This window comes from Manis pentadactyla, chromosome 2 (genome assembly GCF_030020395.1).
Source record: "Manis pentadactyla isolate mManPen7 chromosome 2, mManPen7.hap1, whole genome shotgun sequence".
NCBI lineage: Eukaryota > Metazoa > Chordata > Mammalia > Pholidota > Manidae > Manis > Manis pentadactyla.
Window position 1 is genome coordinate 2,354,608 of NC_080020.1, and position 22,720 is coordinate 2,377,327.

The window sequence follows — 22,720 nt, forward strand, 5'->3', positions numbered from 1 at the left end:
CGTTGGGGTTCTCTGCAGACAGGACGCACCCCGCTCACCGCTGTGTCCTTAGGGCTTTGGATGGTGCCCACCACTCCCATGACTCCAGTGAGCCCGTGAAGGGAGGCCAGGGCAAATCCTGGCCCTTTTACCCGAGCATAGCATCTGGCCCATCAGAGCAGCTCAGCAAATATTTAAATATCTGAACACATAGGACTTCAAACGTCTGTCTCAGTATGAGAGGATGGAGACCTGTTCCTAGAGAAAGGAGGAGGATGCTGCATTTCTCTGCAAGTGTGAAAGGGAAAGATGTACCCATAATTTGAAGGGCTTCAAATTGTTACAGATAGCCTAAAGAAAAGAGGCATTTTTGGTTTTAGCTACTATAATCCAAGTGGAGATTATTATTGTGATCATTGGTAGCATGACGCAGTTCACCAGTCTTATCGATTGATGTTACCCATACAGTTCACGGGGCAACCTCGTACCTCTGGGGGTCAGTAGGAAGGTTCTCTGCATTATGTAAAGGCAGATGGAAGGTTAATTACAAGAAAGGAATGTGTAAGATTTATAATATAAATGAGGAATAAAGGGAGAAACAAAGAGATCCTAATGTCTGCTTCTGGAAGACAGTTCATTCTGTCTTCATTGATCTGCTTCTCAGGGAAATCATAAAGCCTGTCTGTCTCCTGTAAAAGGTAACACCTATCTGTAGAGAGAGGGGGATGTACACAGAGGACCTGGTGACCCCGGAAAGGCCCCTAATTCAAGAACGACTTCTGGTTGGTGACAGGTTTTATAAGGAGGCAAACCAACAAGTTTCAGATTTCTACAGTGACCACCTGGCATGTCAACAGCAAACGGTACATATAGTCCAATATGTTTTCCTTAATTTTTCATTCTAATATCTTAAAAGGGATGCTGTTGTCTAGGAATGGATTTTATGAAATACATGTTTTCAACAACAGACCATACTTAGTGCAGTGTCTGGAATCACTAAATGAATAATCATGCCTCTGCAAGTTCATGGCAATATTTCATAGACTCTGGCCTCTCTCTACATCATGGAGTGTGCAGGTCAGGACTTAGAAGTGCTCTGGGTTCAGCCAAATTGCCACTTTTGGCTTATCAGCATTTTCTTTGTGGTTCATGTATTCAACAAGAGGATTCGCTAGGCCTCCATTGCTGGTGATCATTAGAGGAGCTTCAGAGGCTAACAGTAATATTTAATATTTACTAGGAGATCTTTTCCAATAGTCAACCTCTTGTGTATCTTTAATTGTAATATCTATTTTAATAATTTTAAACTTGCAAAACCTGAAGTCTAGTATCCGAAAAGTTGTTTCTCAGATACATGTGATTTTTTAGCACTAAAATGCAATTCGTCTGTGACTGAGCTCTTGAGGTTCCTCTAAGTATTTAGTGATCTGCTTCCAGGGTATCAGTGATGACGAATCAGCATTATCTATCCTTTAACGTCTGCAAGATGGTCTAACTAGGCCGGCACTCACTCTCCTGTTGGACAAGATGGGAATCAGGTGGATAGTGTTACAATGAAAACACACAACTAACACAAGATGGCATTCACCCATGAAGACTTGGGGAGGGAACTCAACCAACCCTTCAGAAGGGCAGCGCCTCCCACTGGGCAGTTTGCTACATGATGTGGGAGAAACAACGCTGGTCCTTGTCCAGCTGAAATACCGGACCACACTAACATGCTCTCCTGAAGACACCTGAGGGATTATAATCAGCAACGGGTGAACCAGATAGTGCACGTACAGGTTGGCCTAACGTCTGTGACTGTTCACATTTTCACCATTCCAGGATCCTCAGGGGCTGTGTGCACACATCGCTAGTTCCGTCTTGTAAAGTTCTCTGTTAGGATACTTCATGCTACCTTGAAGCATTACGGTGTGGAGCCGGAAGGCAGCTCTGTGGTCCAAACATGCACACCACCCGAATGATCTGAAGTGGGCAGATGATAGCGTTAGGAGTATGGACCCTGTAGGCAGCCTGGCTACATGCTCAGCCACTGTTTGACCTTGAGCAAGTGGCCTGACCACTCACAGATGACAAAGCCGAGGCATATGGAATACAACCCTGCTTAGAGCTGGGCGTCTCTGTGTTAAATGCAGTAAGTTAAGTAAAGGCTTAGTGTGCCTAAGAAGGTGCTCGTGTTAGCTATTGTTATTGTGTGACATATGATGTCTATGAAGCCCGGAAAAGTTAAGATATAAGTCAATTTAATATTACCGGCAGCATGGTCCTTATCAATATCACAACCTTAACATGTTACAGTGACCCCAGCAGACCGCACGCCTGCCGATGTACATGCTGTGAATTTGAGAGCTTATTTCTGGGGGACCTGGTCCTATATCCTGGCACGCTTCCCTGGGCTCACTTTCTTGTGGGCCATAAGGTCACTTCAGTGTAAATTAAAATGGTTAGCTGCTCTCATAAACCCTGGAGCCGTTGCCTTTTCTGGTAATGGTGGTGAACATTTCATGCGACCAGCAGGAGAGATTCAAGTGGCTGCTTGCCAAGCATGTGGATGCCGTGGAACAACGTTCCCGAGGCCTGTCCAGCTGTGAGCTGTGCATTGTATCAACAGCTTCAGAAAGACCAGCGGCGTCCCCCACAGCACAGCAAGGCCCTGCAGAGCCACCGACCACAGCACACGGGGCAAAAGGTCTCCCGTTGCTACTGAGCTCGGCCCTTGCTCATCTGCCTGAGCATGCGCCTCCCTGGGGGAGTTGCCCTTCCTCACAGCTGGCCCGCTGGGCTCTGAGTCCAACCAGGTTCAGGGTCACATAGAGAGGCTGGGAAGCGGACCCTGCGGGTGTCCCAAGAGGCCAAACCTGCGAAGTCTCACTTCTCTGGACCCTGCTACTTACGGTCAGGAAATGCCTCCCCTGTTCACACTCACAAATGCTCTTCGTCCTCCCGTCTCCCACTCATGAGCTTGTTAAAAATGATTTAATCCTGTAATTTTGCAACCCCTCTCCTGAAACCATTATGATTTTTAAAAAGGATGTGAAGTTGCTCTTTATCATAAAATGGCTTAAATGAGGCTGAAAAGATGTACCAACATGGGAACTAAATCACCCTATTTCTGTTTTTAGTTATCTTAAAAAGAGACAATATTTAAAACCAGTTTGGTTAAAGGGGCTAAAGGTGTACTTATTATGTGACAACTCAATGATGTACTTGATTTTGCACATTTCCACGGATACCTTTTTTTATAACAAGTGATAATTACTATTTGCCCCTAATGGCCCCAAATCTGTATATTAATATTTAGTAGAAATATATCCTAATAACCTTTCATTGTTCCCCTGGGTGCAGGTGTACACGTGAAATCCTATAGCATCGTAACTGCCTCGCCCCCCCGCTCCTGTCTGTCTCCCACTTCTCGGGTAACCTTCTGATCTTCATCACGAATGAATTGCGTGACGCCTGATGCAAGCAAACCTCTGGCACCAACTTAGCCATTGCATGTTTAGAGGGTCTGCTGCCCTTTTCCATTTGCATATCCCATAGATCCCTTGAATTTGGCACATTTAAGCAATATTTCTTATCTTGCACCTCCTTTCCCCTGAGTGGTTCCTTCTCCTAAATCTCCCATCATGAATGGTCCCTCCATTCTTTGAACCTGTGACGCACATTTTTTTACATACATATTTTTAACATCCCTCTGTTCCCTACACAAAGTCCAAGTCATAGCAGGCTTTTTTTTTTTTTTTCTTTAGCAGTGGGGCCTTTCGGTTCCAGTCTCACAGGCCTCACCACACTTCCACAGCCATTTTCTGCTCCGATTCTGTTCACTTACATGGCTCTCTGATCAATAACCTCCAAGCCCCGGTCGATTGCTGCGCTCTCCTGTCTGAAAGCTTCCAAGTGTTCCTACCAAATAAAGTCAGAGCTCCTTATCTCGTCCAATGGCATCCACAATGTGCCTCAAACCTGCTTTACAGTCGTTATTGCCAATGATTTCCACCTTTCCTTTATTTAGTTTTTAAAGTGTCTTCATACAGATCAGGTTACATGGTCTCACAGAAATTCTGAAAGGTAAGGAATTCAGGTAATACTATGCTCAGGTTGCAAATGAGGAAAATGAGTTGGAGAAAAGTGGATCGGTCCAGATCCCTCAACTAGAAAGTAAAGTGTGCTTACAGCCCCCGTCCAACACCTCGTGCACGGAGCTCGCACTAACCCTCTCTCAGAAAGGGCGGCCTGGCCAAACCGGATTGCACGCTGCTCCCAAGGGCCTTTTCGCCCTCACGCTTTCATTCGGCCAATCCTGGGGCACCAAATCCTCTCCACCTGAATCCCCTCCACCTCTTCAAGCCTTTATCTGCTCCTCCGACTCACAAAGTAATCATACAACTGCTTTTAGTCACACTCTGCCTTCTGAGTCTTCCTTTTACTGTTTCAAATTATTATGGAAATAAATTATTCCTATTCAATCTTTTGTGTACTTAGTTTTTTTCTGTCAAATAGATTTTAAGCATTGCAAGATTTTAAGCATCCTGGCTTATGTCTTAAATGTCTTTGCAGCCCCCACCTGTCACACTACAAATGTTTGCCGTGTCTGTGTGTAATGTAAGATTAGATTTTTAAATGGCTAGACATTTCCTATAAGCTGTCATACTCTATTTTATTTTTGTTTTCAAAGCATGTAATACCTACATCATTATACCTAGCCTCCTTCCCATGTGGAAAAGCTAGCAGGATCATTAACCCCAGGCACTCCTGCTGCACCCTTCACAGAGGAGGGACTCACTTTGCAAACATGCCTGGGCTTTGGCTGAATCCTCAGCCTCATCAGCTGTATTCACCAGGCTGCCACGGGCTGCAATGAATTCATCTTCTGAAGCATCAGAAGCTCCTTTCTCCATGTCTTGATTTTTAGTATTGTCCTAGCTCAAGCATATTAAGTCCTGCCAGGTTGTTACTTGGATTGAATTTGGCCGTTCCTTACGGTGACTGGATTGGCATTGCTTAATTGGAGCTCACACTAAGCAAACAATAGAATCAAAGAGGAAAAAGGATGCCAACCAAGTCTTCAGATCTGCACAAACGAGTGAGGCATATTCCCCCACACACTGTACCATGGAGCATATCCCCCAGCTCCCCCCACACACACTGTACCACGGAGCATATCCCCCAGCTCCCCACACACACTGTACCATGGAGCATATCCCCCAGCTCCCCCCACACACTGTACCACGGAGCATATCCCCCAGCTCCCCACACACACTGTACCACGGAGCATATCCCCCAGCTCCCCACACACACTGTACCACGGAGCATATCCCCCAGCTCCCCACACACACTGTACCATGGAGGATTTTTCTAGAACTCGAAGTGTTTTTCTCTAAAGTAGTACTGCTGTGAGAAGGCTTTTCTGTTGTCGGTAAGCTTTTCAACGGCCCTGAATTGAGTCACATTTTCCGTGGGGCTCACCATGCTGCCTTTGATATGTCCTGTGCTCATATTGAGCATGGTAATTTTCCCAGGGTAGCCGAGGAAGTCAGCCACTTTAGCTGAAACCCCTGCCGGCTGTCACACAAAAGCAGAAAATGGATTCAACTTGAATGTTCCTTAATTAACTTCCAAAGACTGACAGCAAAGATGAGTGAACTACTGTTAGCGCTGACTCCATACTCCTAATGAACAAAGGCTGTAGTATGACACCGTAGCCTTTCCGGAAGTACTGAGGATTAAAGACTGATGTCGGGTGATTTGGGTCTCTGCACAGAACGACAGCATTATTCTTATGTCAGTGGACAGCTCATGGGCAATCTCTTCTAAACACAGTATTTTCAACTGTTTCTTAAAGATGCAACATAGATTTTGTCAGGATATATTTCTGCACTTTGAGTCCCTGCTCTACTATTACACTGTTAAGAGTTAGTACAGAGAAAACAGTTGGTCCTGGGTGAGATTTTCAGACACTTGTACCTAAGAAAAGTCGTTTGTGGTACTGGCCCTGGTCCTCCACTCTGCAGGCACAGAAATGTCATTTCATAATTTCACTGAGGACTAATCCAGCTTTGAAGAACTAGTTTACTTTTTAAAATTCATATTGCTCTGAGTTACAAAGTCAGAAAGGATTGACAGCTTACTAATCAGGGAGTGGTTAGTTGGCTAGTCATCTGGTATACCCTTAACCACAGAAATGGTCATGGCCATTGGAGCAAAGAGTGTTGGAAAATCGTGAGGGATCTTTCACACAGACTGTGTAACAGGCTTGAACATTTACCTACTCTAATTACATAATTTTTAGTGATTGAATGATTGTGCACCCTCAGAAACAATATCTCCCCCTCAACCAAGGTTGTCCATTACCACCGATCCTGAGGACCGTGCTAGGCACAGGCCACTCCTACTCAAGGAGGGTTTTCTGATGAATTACACTGCCATGTCGTGAGGTGGATACTTGAAAACTTTCCCATCACAGACATTTTAAGTATGATAAGTATTTTAATGTAGATTTTATAATAGTGAAAGGAATACCCCCAAGAAGAAAGAATAAAGGCACAGCTCTGGGCAAATGAGCTAGTTCTGTGCCTCCCCAAGGTGGGCTGCATCTGCTTGTATGAGGACAGAAGACTTAGGGGCGGATCTGGAAGTGAGACCCCAAACATTAAGCCTGGATACCAAAATTGAGCACATGAGTTAGAGCAAAAATCCATCTTCTAACAGAATTTGTTGTTTCTGCCTGGATTCTGGATGGCCTAAAAAAGTTCCAACAGGCTGTCTAACATGTGGGCTTCGGGTTCTCATCAACACTTTGTGGTGTTAGGTCTTCTCAAACAAAAAGAAAATTAACGTAAACATTGGTCTTGGAAACTGTTAGTCACATAAAACTGCTCTGAGGGTTTAATCTCTGAACTGAGGTTGTACTGGTTTCCCACATCTAAAGTCTCATCTAAAATGAGTTCATAATCCAAAACTACCATGTGTAAGGAATACTAAGTACACCATGAGCAAAAACGAGCAGAATCAATATCCAAGAGATCGGGACCTTGTAAGATCTTCAGTAATAAAACTATGCAATAAAAACTAGAAAATGAATGTTTAGAATACTAAACACATAAGAGAAGAAATCCATATAAAGAAAAAGGTAAGTTAAGATAGAAAGGAAAAGACAAATGGGGGGGGAACACATGTAGAACTTCTCAAAGTGAAAGTATAGTTACCGAAATAAAAAATCTCAGTGGACAGGTTAAGTAGCAAATTACACATGAGTAAAGAAGAGAAATAAATGAAGCAGTTGATGAAAGTAATAGAAATTACCAAAAGAGAAACCAGAACCAAAAGCAGTTTCTAAAAAAACCTAATAAAATATACAAACTTCTGGAAAGATAGATTGAGAGAGAAAGCAAAAGAGAAAGAGAGAGGGAAAGAGAGAAAATAAATAAGCAGTGCTGGGAATAAAAAGGAGACAAGTATTTGGGTGTAAGGGAGACTTACATCTTGGGAGAGCATCATAACAAATGTGTGCCATTTATCTGAAAAAACGTAGATGACGTGGGCAATTTCCTTAGGGAAGAAAAACTTACTAAAGCTGACTTACGAAGAAATAGAAAACCTAAATATACCTAATCATTAAGAAGATCAAAACAGTGGGACAAAATCTAGTTAAATGCATACAGGCGGTCTGAGAATTACACAAAATCTGCAAAGACAAATCATCTCAATCTTACTTAAAGTTTCCAGAGAGAAATACAAGGAGGCTAGTAGTCTAGCTCATTTAATGAGGCTGCAGTAAACTTGATTCTTAAAGCAGACAAATACCCAATTGAAAGCACCATCTTACTTACAAATACAGATGCAAAAATACTAAATGAAATAGTCTCAAATTCAACCTCGCCATTTATTAAAAAAAATATGCAATGAATATGCTTGTTCAAGCTGTGAGGACAGATTTCTGAGACTTACTGTCTCTGAGCCTCCGCCCTGTTCGTTTCCTCTCTTGTCTTTTTTTCTTTCTTCCTTACCCTGTGGCCATTGTATTTTTAAGAAAATAACTGTGATATTTGTTGGAACACTTTAATAGATCTTGCTTTTAATTAAGAAATGACTTTAATCTGTGTAGGTTTCTCCGCCATCACGGCGCCAGGGCAGAGGAGGCTCTAGTTTCTCTCTCTGGCTTGGGGGAAGGGGCACGTGCCCTCCTCCTGTCGATCGTTTTGTGCTGAGAAGCATGGCAGGAGTTTAGGAAACACGAAACTGGTGTCAGTGGGAACAAGGGTTTACCTGGGAGGACGTACAAAGCTGTGAGACCTGGCAGGAGTTTACTATCTCCATCAGAGCTGAACGGGCCTTTCTGCACTCGAGGAGTGTCCAAAGTGGAAGGGAAGGGACCGCGGGGAGGCCACACACACATGTGCACGGGGCCTTTGCTCGGCTGCACAGAGGCTGAGCAGATGACGGCTGATGATCGCATTCCTGACAAACTGCTGGTCCGAGGTCTGCACGGCGTTCTTAAAGTCACATCTAAAACCCAAGCCGGTGGCACGCAAATTCCCCGGCCCTCCCTGGGGCCGGCAGCTCTCTGAGCTCTGCCCGCCCTGTTCATAACACCGCTTTCACTGTCTACACCAGCAAGCTGGAGAGCTTCTATGAAATACTGGTAATAATGAAGTATCTTACAAATATTACATAATTATGGCTACCATACCAATGGTTCCCACAACCTCATCACCACTGGGTTTCAGTTTTAGAAGCGGAGTAACTGCAGGGTAAGGTCGCAGATTTGGGGCCCTGACCTGGCCTGGCGGCGGGCTAGCTTCGTGAATTCAAGCCAATCACTCGGCCTCTCTAAGGCTCGGTCCTGTCTACGTAAAACGGGGATTATGACATCACCCTTCACCCTTGAAAAGATTTAGCAGTGCTCGTGTGAAAATGCCTGGCTCTTCATAAATAATATGGTTTCTTTCTGAATCTTTATTTTCCCCCATGTGCATCCCACAAGAATCCACACAGGAAAAGACTTTTCTTTGCCAATGAAACAAACTGAACTGAAGTAGTAATTAATCCTATTTCCTATTTTTAAATTAAGTCTGTCTCTTTCTGTCTATATTACTAGAAATGGAGAGACATCTAGACAGCCAGTAGGTGTTCAGTGTGGACTATTAATTCTGTTTGGCTGACATTCAAAATACTGGCTTCCTCTCTGAGGTTAATTGAATTTCAAATAAAATTTCTGTACTTTACTTCAATACAGAATAGGATTGTTTATTAAATTGATAAACTAAAGCAATGGGGTCTTACCTGCGTTAAAGGAAGAATCAAGACTTCTCTTTAAATCTCTCTTGATAAAATCATTCTGACTTTTCATCACTAGTGTTTTTGAGTCTTTCCAGTAAAAAACACTATTTCCCATTTCAGAGGATTGGTGGGCAGGTGATGCCCGAAGGACCCGGCGCTGCGCCCGGCACGGTGCACAGCACGGGGCACGCCACTACCTCTTCAACTCAGCGTCACTCAACTACCAAAGACCCTCCCTGGTGGGTTATTTTCCACTTTCTGGGTTATTTTCTGGGATGAAAGCTTTTGACTTTCTCTGAACCAAAACTTTCATCCACCCACTTTCTTTTTCTTTTATCTACCATGAGGAAAAATTTGAGAAGGAAAGAAAAATACTCAAGCTCCAGGGTCCACCGGGTTTATTGCTCTTTCTTCCTGAGATTCCTCCCCATCTGTCCTCTGCTCTCCTTTCTTACCAGGAAGCACAAATTGTTTTTTGCACTGGGAAGATTTAGATCCTTTTGCTACTTTTTCTATCCAGAAAGAGGGATTATTTTACGGTAATCCAGTTTTCTCAGGACGAGCAGCCTAGGATAAACCCGCCTTCTTTTTGGGGGCAGAGAGCTGCCCTTTGGACTTCATTTTCCATTTATTATTTTTTTAGTTATTCATTTCACAGCCTTGTCTGCTGGGTGTCTTTGTTAAATGAGTCCAAACACTGAGATGGAAGTTACGAAACATGAGTTTTTAACAGCAAGGTAAAACAAACAAAATGGGAATAAATTAATTTCATTAAACGTGCTGCAATTCTTCACCAGGAAATTTAAAAAGTTCAACCACCTAATGGTAATAGCATTGTAAAAGAAACCGTATGGATGAAAAAACACACTTAGGCATGACTTTTGCCTTTTGAAAACATTTGGTCCTGACAGTTAGACTGACGGATGCAGCCCGCTTTGAGACTTAGCTGCTGTCAGACCCATCACAAGGTCAGTGCACAGGTGGTGACTCCCCTGTGACCTCATGCCCCTGGCCGGGTCGGGCCCCACATCGGTGTGCCTGGAAAGAGGGATGCTTCTCAGGTAAACGAGCACTTACCGTCCTCTTTGTCAGGGATGACGGTGACCCGGGCCGCCGGGAACTGGGCCCCAATCCTGCCGCCCATGGGCATGCTCAGCAGGACGTGAAACACCTCCTCCTCTTCGTACAGGGAGTCGTCGATCACCACGACCCGGCACATCTTCTCACGCTCGCCTTTGTCAAAGCGGATGATGCTGGTGTGGTCCTCGGGCCTGGATATGTAGTCAGAATAGGACAGGACAGACGTCGGCACCGTCCCCCTCGCGGTCCCTGCAGGACGAGGAGAATACGTGACAAGGATGTTTCCAGAGACAGTTATTTTCACACTCAGCATTTCCACGGCCAGTTTGCATGTGTGTGGACACCCTGGAAACTGCACCAGACCCACATGTGTTGGCATCATGAGTCGCCTGTCATGATCTCAGACACGCAACAAATGCCCTGTTTCAAGTGTTTTCTCTTCTCCTTCCGGCTAGAGGTTTTTTGAAATGACACAAAATTAGAAAATAAGAGTTACTGCCACTCAAGTGCATATTGTGTGTGGGCAAAGGGCCAAGCGCTTTATGTGACGGGCTTCATTAACCCCCTCGACCCCGCCATTGGGCTTTACACACTCTGGTAACAGATCTACAGCAGCCACACCGCTTGCTCTGGGCCCGGAGCCCAAGGCTGAGCCTGACGTTGTATTTCGACCACCATCCTTTACTGCCTTTCAACTCAGATACATTAATGGACATGTGAGCAAATGTCTGTTCAGATATTAATTGCACATGTGACCTTTCATTTCACATGTTTAGAAAATCTACCCATTTCCTAGAAAGGTGTTTAGCATATTAATAAATATTATGTATTAATTTTATTTTGTATTACGTAAAATCACCTTTCAGCGGGTGCTTTACTCAAAGAGCAAAACAAGTATTTTGAAATTTGGTTGAAATGAGTGTCAAACTAGTTTGAAATTAGTTTCTTTTCCTTCGGTATGCATTTCTCTGCCTCTCTTTCTTTCTTTCTTTTTTTAAACAATAACCATCTTCTTGAGCGGTCTTGGGTAGGGGAGGCAGCTTCAATTTCTTGCAAAAAAGCTCCTGGTTTTAGAATTCGTGGCCAAGTGAATCGGAAAGGTTTTCGAATGAAAAGTAGCAGCAGAGCAGTCCTCCCGGCCCCTTGCAGGGGAGCCCTCCAGGGCTCAGTAGGGAAGGCTTGCTCCCAGATAAAGGCTTCTCTTCTCCTTTATGAAAACTGTCATAGTAAGCCACCCCCCTCACAACGTACATAATGGTATGGTTTCAACATGATAAAGAGGCTTATTTAGACCTTTGTGGGGGGCCCTAGATCATCTGCAGGCTGAGCTACCTTGCTGCGTGTAACAGATCACCATCAGCTCCTGGCTGACGTCTCCACTTCTCCTGATGGGAATGAACAGCTCACCAACATCTTCTTCAACCGAGTACTCAGACTGGGGGATAAACACAGTTGATTCTAAGGAGAAACACAGTTGGTACCACTGTTATTCGTGTCTGAGATTCTTCTCTCTGAAACAGTCCTATGGAAATTAAAATTGCTCTCAGGGCTGAATCCCCCCCATCTGGCAAATTCTTATGGAAAAACACAGTGAGGGGAAGGGCGGGGAGAGGGGAGAAGTAGGAATAAAGTGCACAGGGTCGGGCCGTGAAATCTTAGCCTAGAAATAAAACCCAACGTTTATCTCCAGCAAGTGTTTTTTTTCTCAATTAATGATGCTACCGACACACTTCCTTTCAGTCCAACTTTGCTCCCTTGCAACAGATCAACACCTTCTAACGGAGAAGTTGAAGTCAGAGGAGGAGGAGACCTCAGAGGTCATATTGTGCCACCCCTTCCTTTACCGATGAGGAAATTCTGGTTCATAGAGTTTAACTTACCTGCCAAGGATGCTTCCTGGTCAAGTCAGGATTAAAACTCAGACCTTGTAATGACTTATTTTTCTTCTATGATGCTATCTTTTTTACTCCAAATGTGTTCCTTTTGAATGGCTGATGATAACAAATATAACAATGCATTGCCCAGCACTTGGCTTTGGTGTGTCTTTGTTTTTTTTTTTTTAGATGTAAGTATCTTTAGAATTCATAAATCTGTTTATCAGCTGTAAGGCACATAGCTGGTTTCCTTCCTCCCCAGAGGAATAATAACAACACCTAATACACCATGTTATATTTATGTAATAAGTCTCAGTGATTCATTTTTAAGGTAGTTAAAAGGTATACAAAATAACATAAATGGCATAAATTATTAAATTGTTGAAAAACACAGTTCAGTGTAAAACTACGTTTACATCAACAATTTGATGCTAACTCCCAAACAGATAGTTTGTTTTTTTTTTAATTGAAATATAGTTGATAATACATTACTACACTGGTTTCAGATGTACAACCTGGTGATTTGACAAATTACATACATTACTAAACACTCCCCATGATAAGTGTAATTACCGTCTGTCACCATAGAAAGGTATCACAATATTATTGACTGGATTCCCTCTGCAGTACCTTCATCCCTGGAACTAACTTAGTTTATCATTGGAAGTTTGTCCCTCTTTGTCCCCTTCACCTGTCTCGCCCGTGCCCCCTGCATCCTCCCCGCCGGTCTGTCCTCCGTCCAGATACGCTGGTATTTGGCTGAAAGCCTGTGTCACTGGCAGGCTCACGTACCCATAGGCAGTGCTCCACGGTTATTTTAAAAACAGTGAGTCGCACGGCTCCTGACAGCGTAACAGATGCTGGAACAGCGGACACAGGCCCTAGGGATCCAGGTTCCAGCCTTCTCCTGCCCGCCCTGCGCCCCAGCAGCTGAGCTGCGTCACCCACAGGAGGGTTTCCCTTATGATATGGTTTCCAGTTGGGTCACCCAAAGGGGAGCATAAGCAGGACTTGGAGGGCAGGGCACAGTGAGGTAGGCATTCACCCCCGGGCTCCCCGCAGGGCTCTGGGGCTGGCAGCACCCCACCGGAGGCGAGGTCGTCGTGCCAACAGACACCTTAGCTCACCTCCGGGTTCAGCTGACTTCTCCCTCGCTTCCCCTGGTGGGCCCTGACCATGCTCGGTGGTGGCCCAGCCCACCCTCACCTTTGTAAAAAAGTCATATTGTTAAACGTTTCTTCTCATTTTCAACATGCCGTTTGTAGTTGTGTTGCTTAGAGGAATCTTTGTGCAATTTTTGCTCATATCCTTAAATGTTTTTATTTTGTTTATGTAGAAGCTTCCAGGAAGTCTTACAGCGCTAAAATGGTTTTATTTGGTACTACCCTTTTTCGTCTCCACCTTTTGATGCCAACAGTGTACAGATGTGCACTGTACGTTTAACAAGGGTTTAGGGTTTTTTTGTTTCTCTTAAGACAGTAGCCATGCTTCACCGTAAGAGCGTTCAAATTGCAAACAGCTCTGACGCCCACCGAGGCCCGGCGTTTGCAGGCTCGCTCAGCGCTTCAGCGTCATCAGCTGCAGTGGCCATTGTCTCATTCATTCTGGACCTTCCATGTTTGTCATCTGAAAATACCAGCTAGCCAGTGACCTCCCTATGCCAACATTGCCAATGGTACAAAATTTCAAAAATAATAATTCATGTTTGGGTTTCCTATAGCAGCCTGTGTTATCTGAATTCGATCTCATAAAATGGGTTTGGTTCACTCAGCACAGAGAAGTTTGCCTTTTCTATCTATCAAAGATTAGGGTTCTTAAGATATAAGCTCTACTTTCCTCTAGAATGGTATGTTTACTCTCTACGATATAGTATGCAGTATGAACCAGCAAAACTGATGTCAGAATCAAATATTTAACCATTAGTTCATGGCCATATTTTGGTATCATATAAATACCAGATGAGCCCATTTCAATCAGAAGTTTGCAGATACTTCAAGCATCCAAAAGGAACAAGCATATACTACTTTGAGGCTTTAGGTATCTGTGCTCAAATACCTATATTTAGGGTTGTGTTTTGATAAAGTACATAAAATTTGATTTACTCTGGTTAGACATTATACAAAGTAAAAAAGGAATGGGATCTTTATATCAATTAAGAAGGATAGGCTCCTACATATTTTCCTCTTAACAGAAGTGAAAATGTTCAATATTAATTAATATCTGTATGCTTCTCCGAGCGAGGAAGGGTGGTGTAATTTCTGACAGTCAGGGAACCTGACATACAGGGAGCTAAGAACCTTCAAGGTAGCTTGGTTGTTTCTCCTGTGGCCGCCGATCGCCTCCTTACCATAGCTGAGGGCATTCTGCCTTGTTAGTTGTGACCATGTAGTGGACTGTCACTGCCTAATGGTATGACCCTTCAAGGTCTGTGTGCCTTCTCCACCCTGGCACCTGTATCCGCAGCAGTTGGCAGGTTTCCTGGCATATCGCAGATGGACAATAAACATTTGTTGAATTTACCACTGCATTCTGCAAGGGCTGAAGTGGTCCTGATAGTCTTCCTAGAACACTTGGTTTTATTCGTCTATACTAATATATCTCAGGCTTCATATATAAAAACAATAAGAAGAGAAGGAATTATTTTTCTTGTTTTTTTTTTTTCATATACAAGAATAGGTGAAACAGGGTTGCTGTGGCAAAGTATACTGTTTCATGATGACTTTGGATGTTATTTCTTTTTAGTCATGTGAAACGACAGAAGACTGTAGCCCTTAGAGGAAGGGAAACGCTTTGAGAAAAAAGGAATTATTCGAACACTGGTTCTGGCCCTTGTGAGCTGAGAGACTTTGGGGAAGTGAGTTCTTTGGACCTCAGAGATCTTGTTTGGAAATTGATTTCTAGATTGCAGCACTGTAAACGTAAGATGAGATAAGGTGGTAAAGCTCCAGTGGAGTGTGTGGCTCCCAGTGGGCACCCAAATGTGGTAAAGATTGGTGTTATGACCACTAACTTGCCCTTGTCCCAAGGAATCCTTTTTTGGACTTCTCTGGGCTAGGTCAGGAGGAATAACAGCAATCTGACATTTCCTCGAAGCCCCTGTTGTGCCAGGGAAACCTGCTGTCTGCTGTGGCTGCAGTCCAGCCTAGCTGCAGAGGATCCCTTAGGGGCAGACAATTGTTACCATTCAGTGGAGTTTCACAGAGGAGTGTCCAACTCCTGAGACAAAGCGTGACTTCACCCATGCCTACCGACGCTGCAGGAGATCCAATCCCCCGGCTCCTGGGTGCCTGGCTCAGGCAGACGCCAAAGGATGGCTCTGTTTCCCAGCTTCATCATCCAGAAAATGAGTTATATATTTCATGGACTTTCAAACCCCTCCCAACTGGAACTTTCTATGTGCACAGGTAAAGGACAGAGACTGGGGACTCCAGATGAAACTAGAGAGGACAGCAGGGATCAGGAAGGACAAAGGAGGGAGGCAAAGATCATGACAACAAGTGGCAGGTCAACACATGACCAAACCTATTGGTCTAGGCAGCTACAGACACCCACAGTCACGGCAGACCGCTGCTCCCCTCCCTGCGCTGCCCAGGCCTGGCCGGCCCCTCTCAGCCCGGCGGGCCAGGGGGCAGGATGGCTGTACGGCTGTCTGAAGATCTGGCTCCATTCTATTTACGGCCACCGCAGGGCAGCCGGGAGTGGGGGCTGGGGTGTCTTTGTACCAGGCTCTAGCCTGGTGCCTGTCTTTTGAGGCAGGCTCTGCTCCTGCACGGATAGTGCGGGAAAACACGACGGCTGGACGCGCTCTGGAGAGAGGGGGTGACTCTACCGATCACAGAGCCATGGCCCCCGGCCTGGGGGCCACGGCGTCAGGAGGCACAGGAGCTGTCACAGAGCATGCATGTGGGCTCAGAGTAATAAACAAGCAACTGAAGTGTGCATTACTTCAACAGTGGATGTAGATACTCATGTACTGGGTGAAATACTTGGACATTTAAAATCACTACCTAAATCACAACTATGTAATTTAAAAAATATAAGTGGATAGAGAGTATTTTGAGAGTATAATTATGAACATCTGAGAATCCAGGATGGGGGTGTATGTATGTATCTGTGTGTGTGTGTGTATTCAGTATCTCACCTCTTAGAGCCATTATGCATATAGATCAGGGCGTGTCACTCTGGGCTTATAAACAGGAAGGTGCAAATGTGTTTAGCTCCCTTATTCCTTAAGGTAAAGAATGGACATTGTGCCAAGGGGCAAATAAAACATCAAGAAATGGCTCCAAACAAACTTTGATTAATGGGCCATTTTATGTGTGTTAAAGTGGTCACGTGTTTGTTCTACAGAGAGAAGCTTTATCCTGCTAGCACTTACCCGAAACTCAGGACTAAAAGAAAACTTAATTGTTTATTCCTAGATAATGCAGGTAAAATTAAATGCAATTAACTGCTAACTGTTCTTTAATGGAAATTATAAACATAACCAGCTCATATTTAACGATGGGAGAGATGTTAAATAAACAGAGCCGGAGCTCCCCTCTCTCATCCTCTCTCTTTAACTAGGGCTCAGTCTTTTAACTCAGAGGTTTCCACACACGTCTCCATTTCATGTCCTCAGTAGATTGCATCTGCACAGAACACTTAAGGGTTTCCTGACTGACAAAATAAAGTAGGCTGGCAGTTTAAGAGAAACGCATGTCTGGCTTCTGACAAGATTTCAGCTTTAGAAGAGTCTTTCCAAGGTTTGTGTAAATGCCAAGCTCTCAAAAAGCCATTCAACCTTTTTTTTCGGGACTGCATTGGGACAAGCCAGGACTGCAGAAGCATGGCTCGGAGGGAAAAGGTCAAATTACACACAAAAGCAGTGAGGTGCACCCTCACCAATATCAGCCAAGGGTGTGCATTGACAAGAACATGTAATGTAAGAGAAGTTAAAAGCAACAATTCAAGACACCGTTCAGCCAGTAGTGGGGTGGGCTGGGTGGGTGTTATGTAACAAATGTGGAAACATGTGGCTGAAAAACTTTTGGCTGGTGGATAGGTGAAAGAAACTTGACTAAGTGTAATATGGGGAACAAATTAATCCAAAATGGTCTAGTGCTTAAACCATTTGTTTACAGGATATTGGAAAAGACATTTAAGAGACTTTTAGAAGTGATGAATTAATTAAAGAACAATGAGATGAGCAATATTGATTCTAAGGGATACAATTATAATATGAGCAAGAGCATGTTGATAATGCTGTGCATAGTTATAGTTCATTTACTTGAAAAAAATATAGTTTCTCTTCATTAATTCTGGGGTTCCCTCTCCCCAAAGCCTACCTGAGAATATTGAATCATTAATCTAGAAAGTTCTCTCTACAGCAAGTCCAAACATCGAATCCGTAATTCCTTGATAAGATATTTTGTCATAAACACACTGACAGTTGCTCTTACCATCTCCCGGGTCGACGATCTCCACGGTGGCCGCCGCGGGGAACTCCAGGGCAGCCATCACGGGCTCTGACAGGAGCACCTGGAAGGTCTCCGACTGCTCATGTTCCCCGTCACCCATGATGCGCACTCTCCAGGTGGCCCTGGTCTGGCCTGGGTTGAACTGCACTTGTTTCTGAGCTTTGCCCTTGAAGTCTGTGTCTTTTTTTGCAGTTCCATCTCTTGTGCCAATACCTTCACAGAAACATGATATGTCATTTTCTTAGTGTCATTTTCAATTGGATTATTAAGGTTTTTCCTTGTTGCTAATGTTTTGTGTGTCGCTTTATCCTGTGGGGCAAAGTAGATCCTGCTTTGGTTTCATGAAATAATTGGGTACAGGTCGTACAATGAAGATGATCTACTGTAGGTGTCAAGCAATCCCTAGTTCTCACCAAACTTGTACCCATATGGCTCTGCTATACAGTCTTTGAGATAAGTTTGCATTTGAACCTCTTGTAAAATGAGACCAAGCGAATTAATATTTATGTTGGGCAACATTCTTACCCCTACATGTTCATACAGTCTCAAAACTTTTCACGCTTACTTTTGCATATGTTAGACTGCATGTGTCATATTATGAAAACATAAGAATACTTCTGTAACTAGAAAATACAGGCCAGTAAGAGATTCTGTGCATCAAAGAATTCTTTGATAATCTAAGTTGTCAGTGGCCAAAGTAATACAAAGTTACGATATTCTAAACATTTTGATGGAACTAGGTCTCTTAAGAGATTCTAATTCAGTATTTGTCAACATGAGCGTTGTCATAGTTTTCTTTGTGGAACACTAAAGAATTCTGTGAAACAGCGTGAGCAGAACTGGAGAACTGAATATATATGGTTACTATGAGCAGTATGCTTGGGTCACTCAAGGTCAATTTCAGTTAGCTGGGAGGCTTGAGGATCTCTGGCCACATTAGGGGAGGGTCTCCACCGTAACTATGCCACGTACCCAAATCACAGAACAAATTATCTACAAAGTAACGGCCAACAAATTTAATGTCCTAGAAAAATTATAAAACTCTAGTAGTAATCACACTAGCATATTCCTAAGTACTGAATCGGACAGACCCTCTTAGTGAGTCAAGTTCATAGAACAACTTTCAAATTTATTTCTTCAAATGTTGGCATTTTCAGAGGAGTTGGTGGGAAAGACAGATTTCAAAAGGGAAAAAGAAACTCTTGTCAGTATTGGAAGTAAAAAGCCTGAAGACAAATTCTTTAACGGGTCTTCAAATCTCACTTAATTGAAAAAAATACCTTATTTTTAGAAAATTTATTGTGTTCCTCAAACTAGATATAAAACTGGACCAAATAAGATCCATTCAACTGCAAATATTCCTTGAGCACCCATGATGTGCCAGGCTCTGTTCTAAGGGCTGGGGCTGCACCAGAAAATATGACAGACACCTCTGCCCTTGTGGTGCTTATGCAAGATGGATTTGGGTATGCATTTCTTCATCTGAATATGTCATTGACTGTTTCATTTTAAATGGAGGTGAAAATAAATGTTTCATTAAAATATTTCTTATAGCTCTCAGAAAAGTAACTGAGCCAGAAGTACTGTCTTTTTTTTTCAATAACAGGTAAGACATGATTTATTCCATGGCAAGAGAAGAAAGGGCACAGAGTCAGGAATCCCAGCAGCACACACCTTGTCGAATGCCGCAGGCTTCCTGTTAGCTCTCCGGTTCCTACTGTGCACAGAGTGGCTGCCACCACCTCGGATGCACCACAATCCACCGTCAAGGTGGTGATGAAAAGCTTCATTCTCTGAGGTCGCCACACAGGCTGCTCCCTGCCCATCTACCCCCAGTGGCAGACCAGCAAAAGAATCTATCTGGTGTCAGATGGCTACTGACCATCTTTCTGTTTTGTCTTCTTTCAACATGCATGATTTTCTTGGGGATCTAAAAGGCAGTGAAGGACTTAAGGAATCAGTGCGATGCAGGGAATGCCGCCAGTTCCTTACTAAGGGATAATCAGGTCATCCGACCTGGAGAAAGTTGCAAAACCAAAGCCCACTTGTTGCTGCTAAAACCACTCAGGATATTTCTGGTGGGCTGTGGCAGATTCCCAGTCAGATATAAACGACAAACAGATGATATCTGATTCACCAAGCAAAGAGGAATGGATTTCCAGTTTGTCAAAAAATAGTGTTGTCTTAGACTGCTATGCTTCTCAAACATGAGATAAAATTAAGAAGGACATGCCATCCTTTTTAAAAGGTGAAAGAGACAGAGATGGAATACTATGTTTGCTTGGAGTCAGAAATAAAGATTTCCTTTTTATAACTGACACATGGTATCTGCTCTGAGTGTCATCCTAGGCTACCTTGTTCCCGTAAAGTGTGCTGCATGGACCAGCAGCAGGCACAGCCGCTGGGAGCTTGTTAAAATGCAGAGTTTTAGGTTCTACCCCTACTGAATCGCTATCAACATCTTAGCAAGATCTCCAGGTAAGTCATAGGTGCATTGAAATATGAGGGTGGGCACACACATGTTAAGCACTTCATACCCTCAAGGCCTTGTACATTTTAATAAAGGATGGAGAAACGGTGTGTAGATTGTGGAGGTGACAGATTGGTGCACACTTTAACCTAATGTGGTAGATCAGACCGTCAAGGACACTCAGTGTGATTCAATCAGAAATGCTCTTACTTGGAGACACGCCTGTTTAGCTGGTAAACCATACATATTATAATTAATATTAGGTGGGGCAAAAAGAATTCTGGAAATCAAAAAGCTTCCAAATGGGCTTAAATTTATACATTTCCTTTTCAGAGACTATTGATTATTAAACAAAACGTATTTCTTTGACTTACTAAGTAAAACTGCAATGGCATCTTTCCCCTTGCATGGGAAAATGGCTTGGAGGGTAAGCAAGCACATCTGGGATGAGAGAATAGATTTCATGTTCTGCCTTGGCCACATTGTAGTAGGTTATTAACTTCCTGGGTTGTAAAGGATTTAAGAAGCACCGGTGGGTGGCAGTCAGCCCTCAAGCCAACCTCAGATCTCCCTGAGTAACTGTGGGACTTTGGACACGACAACCTTTCAGTTTCCTTGCCTGTGTGATGGAGATGGACTCTCCTCACGGGGCTGATGAGGTCAGATACGGAGGGCTTAGCTGGCAATACTAAGAGCCCAGTAAATGTTAGCTAGCCTTACTATCACTTCATGGCCCTTAGTCTCACACAGCGTCGCACTTAATAGGCACTCAGGAAAATATTAGTTGCGTTAGAGAATGAAAGGTTGTTGGAAAGAGTGAAAAAGCTAGGTAAGTTACTTCATGTGCTTGATGAAAAGTCTTCCATTTAGTAAACATTCAATAGCTGCTAGCAAGTAAGGTCTTTGAAATTCGACTGCTTTTATGAAATGCAAACTTGTATTTAACACAGAATGGGTTATAATGGTTATAAAATAAACAATCACCTCTGAGAAAATATGTATTTCATGTAATTCATGACTTATTAACTTGCTACTGAAAATAAAGATAGTTTGCCTCTAGCTAAAGGGCAAACCATACAATTCTGAAAGTTGACAAATCAAAGTGCAGGTTGTCGGGTCCAGTAACATGAAACACAGTCACTGCAGCACTTCCATGAGTCGACCTTTCACTGTCCTCTGACTCCCAGTCCCAGTCTTAGCATGAATTCTGTTACCATATTCAATGACTGATGGGCGAGAGCCGCCCACAGACGTCTAACTTTTCACCTCCCCAGGTCCCTAAGGGACATGCGGAGTCCCCGAGCAGAGCTACAGAATCTGTGCATTCTGGAGGCGGCTAATGCCGACGCCCACACGTAGGGAGCAATAGTCAGTGAAAAACCAGCTCCCGGAGAAAAAAAGAGCTCTTGCGTGACATTTGAGCACTCAGATTTCAAAAAAGGCAATGCGGAGAAAAATCTGAAGAGAGTTTTAAAATGCTTTTCGACCATTAACTTTCCCATCGCTATCAACAGGCTATTTGTGAGCGAGCAATTAGCTGCAGCTCTAGGAGTGGGGATCCCGGTAAAATGCAAACAGGTGAAGGCGTCCTGAAAAATCGCTAAGGTGCTCTGTTTTTTTTGTTCGGTATTTTCTCTATGACTTATTTGCTATATTTTCAAGCACAGAGTACAGTAGTCTAAGCCTTCACTGACAGCAAGTAAGCTGGGATCAGATTCCTGGTCTGCAGAGCACGTGTGCATGCAGAGAGAACGTGCTTCTCAAAGAGAGTGTTAGAAGGTTGCTCCAAAGGTTAAGCGGCGTAAATGAGAGCCTTCAAGAGGCACAGGCAATTAGAGATGGAAAGACGGCTGCCTGGGCTGGGGATGGGTCTGCAGGTGGACCAGGCCCTCTGGAGCCAGAGTAATTTTAAGAGATCGGCAGAGCACAGTGGGAAAACCCCTCTTCTCTAGTTAAAAAATGAAATGCATTTTAAAAATAATGGGTAATTAATGTCCAGCACCCAAACATCAGGGGAAATTGTGTGTGTGGGGGGGGTTGGGTTTGGGAGGTGGAAATGTGGGTGTGGTAAAGATGGTGTGTGTGTGTGTGTGTGTGTGTGTGTGTTGATAGGAATCTATTGTTTAAGGCTTTGGAATTTCATGGACCAACAACATTTCAAATAACCATTTTGGAGACAAACACAGCGTTATGGACTTTTGATTTTGCCAACATTTTCCCAGATTCTTACCTTAGTTGATTCATTCAATGAAAGCTCTTTTGCCCCGTGAAAATTTTATCAACCTACATGTCTATAAAACATTCAGTAACAAAATTAATATAGTTGCTTAGGAGGGCTATTATTTTTCAGCAATATACCAAATATTTAGTGCCAATTATCTCACTGCTTAAAATTACCAGTACACTTACTTTTCTCTATTTTATGCTGACATGAAATTGAATGCGAGCTTCAATTAGAGCTGAGAAAAGGTTTTGTTTGCTTTTGACTCTCAGTTTTATTTAAAAGTTGATAAAGCAGAAACCAGAAAATGGATAGTATTTAACACCTTCCTGTTGGTTCTGAAGGAAAGCCACAA

The 22,720-nt window shown here is 43.5% G+C and overlaps 1 protein-coding gene across 1 annotated transcript in view; it reads right to left on the reverse strand.

Annotated features, from left to right (window-relative positions):
• Positions 1-22,720, reverse strand: part of FREM2 (FRAS1 related extracellular matrix 2) — a 155,314-nt gene that overhangs the window by 55,365 nt on the left and 77,229 nt on the right. Inside the window, exons 4-6 of the mRNA XM_036904922.2 lie at positions 17,657-17,887; positions 11,674-11,799; positions 10,339-10,590 (exon numbers count right to left, since the gene is read on the reverse strand). Coding sequence (XP_036760817.2) covers positions 10,339-10,590; positions 11,674-11,799; positions 17,657-17,887 — 609 coding nt within the window. The remainder of the gene's footprint in view (positions 1-10,338; positions 10,591-11,673; positions 11,800-17,656; positions 17,888-22,720) is intronic.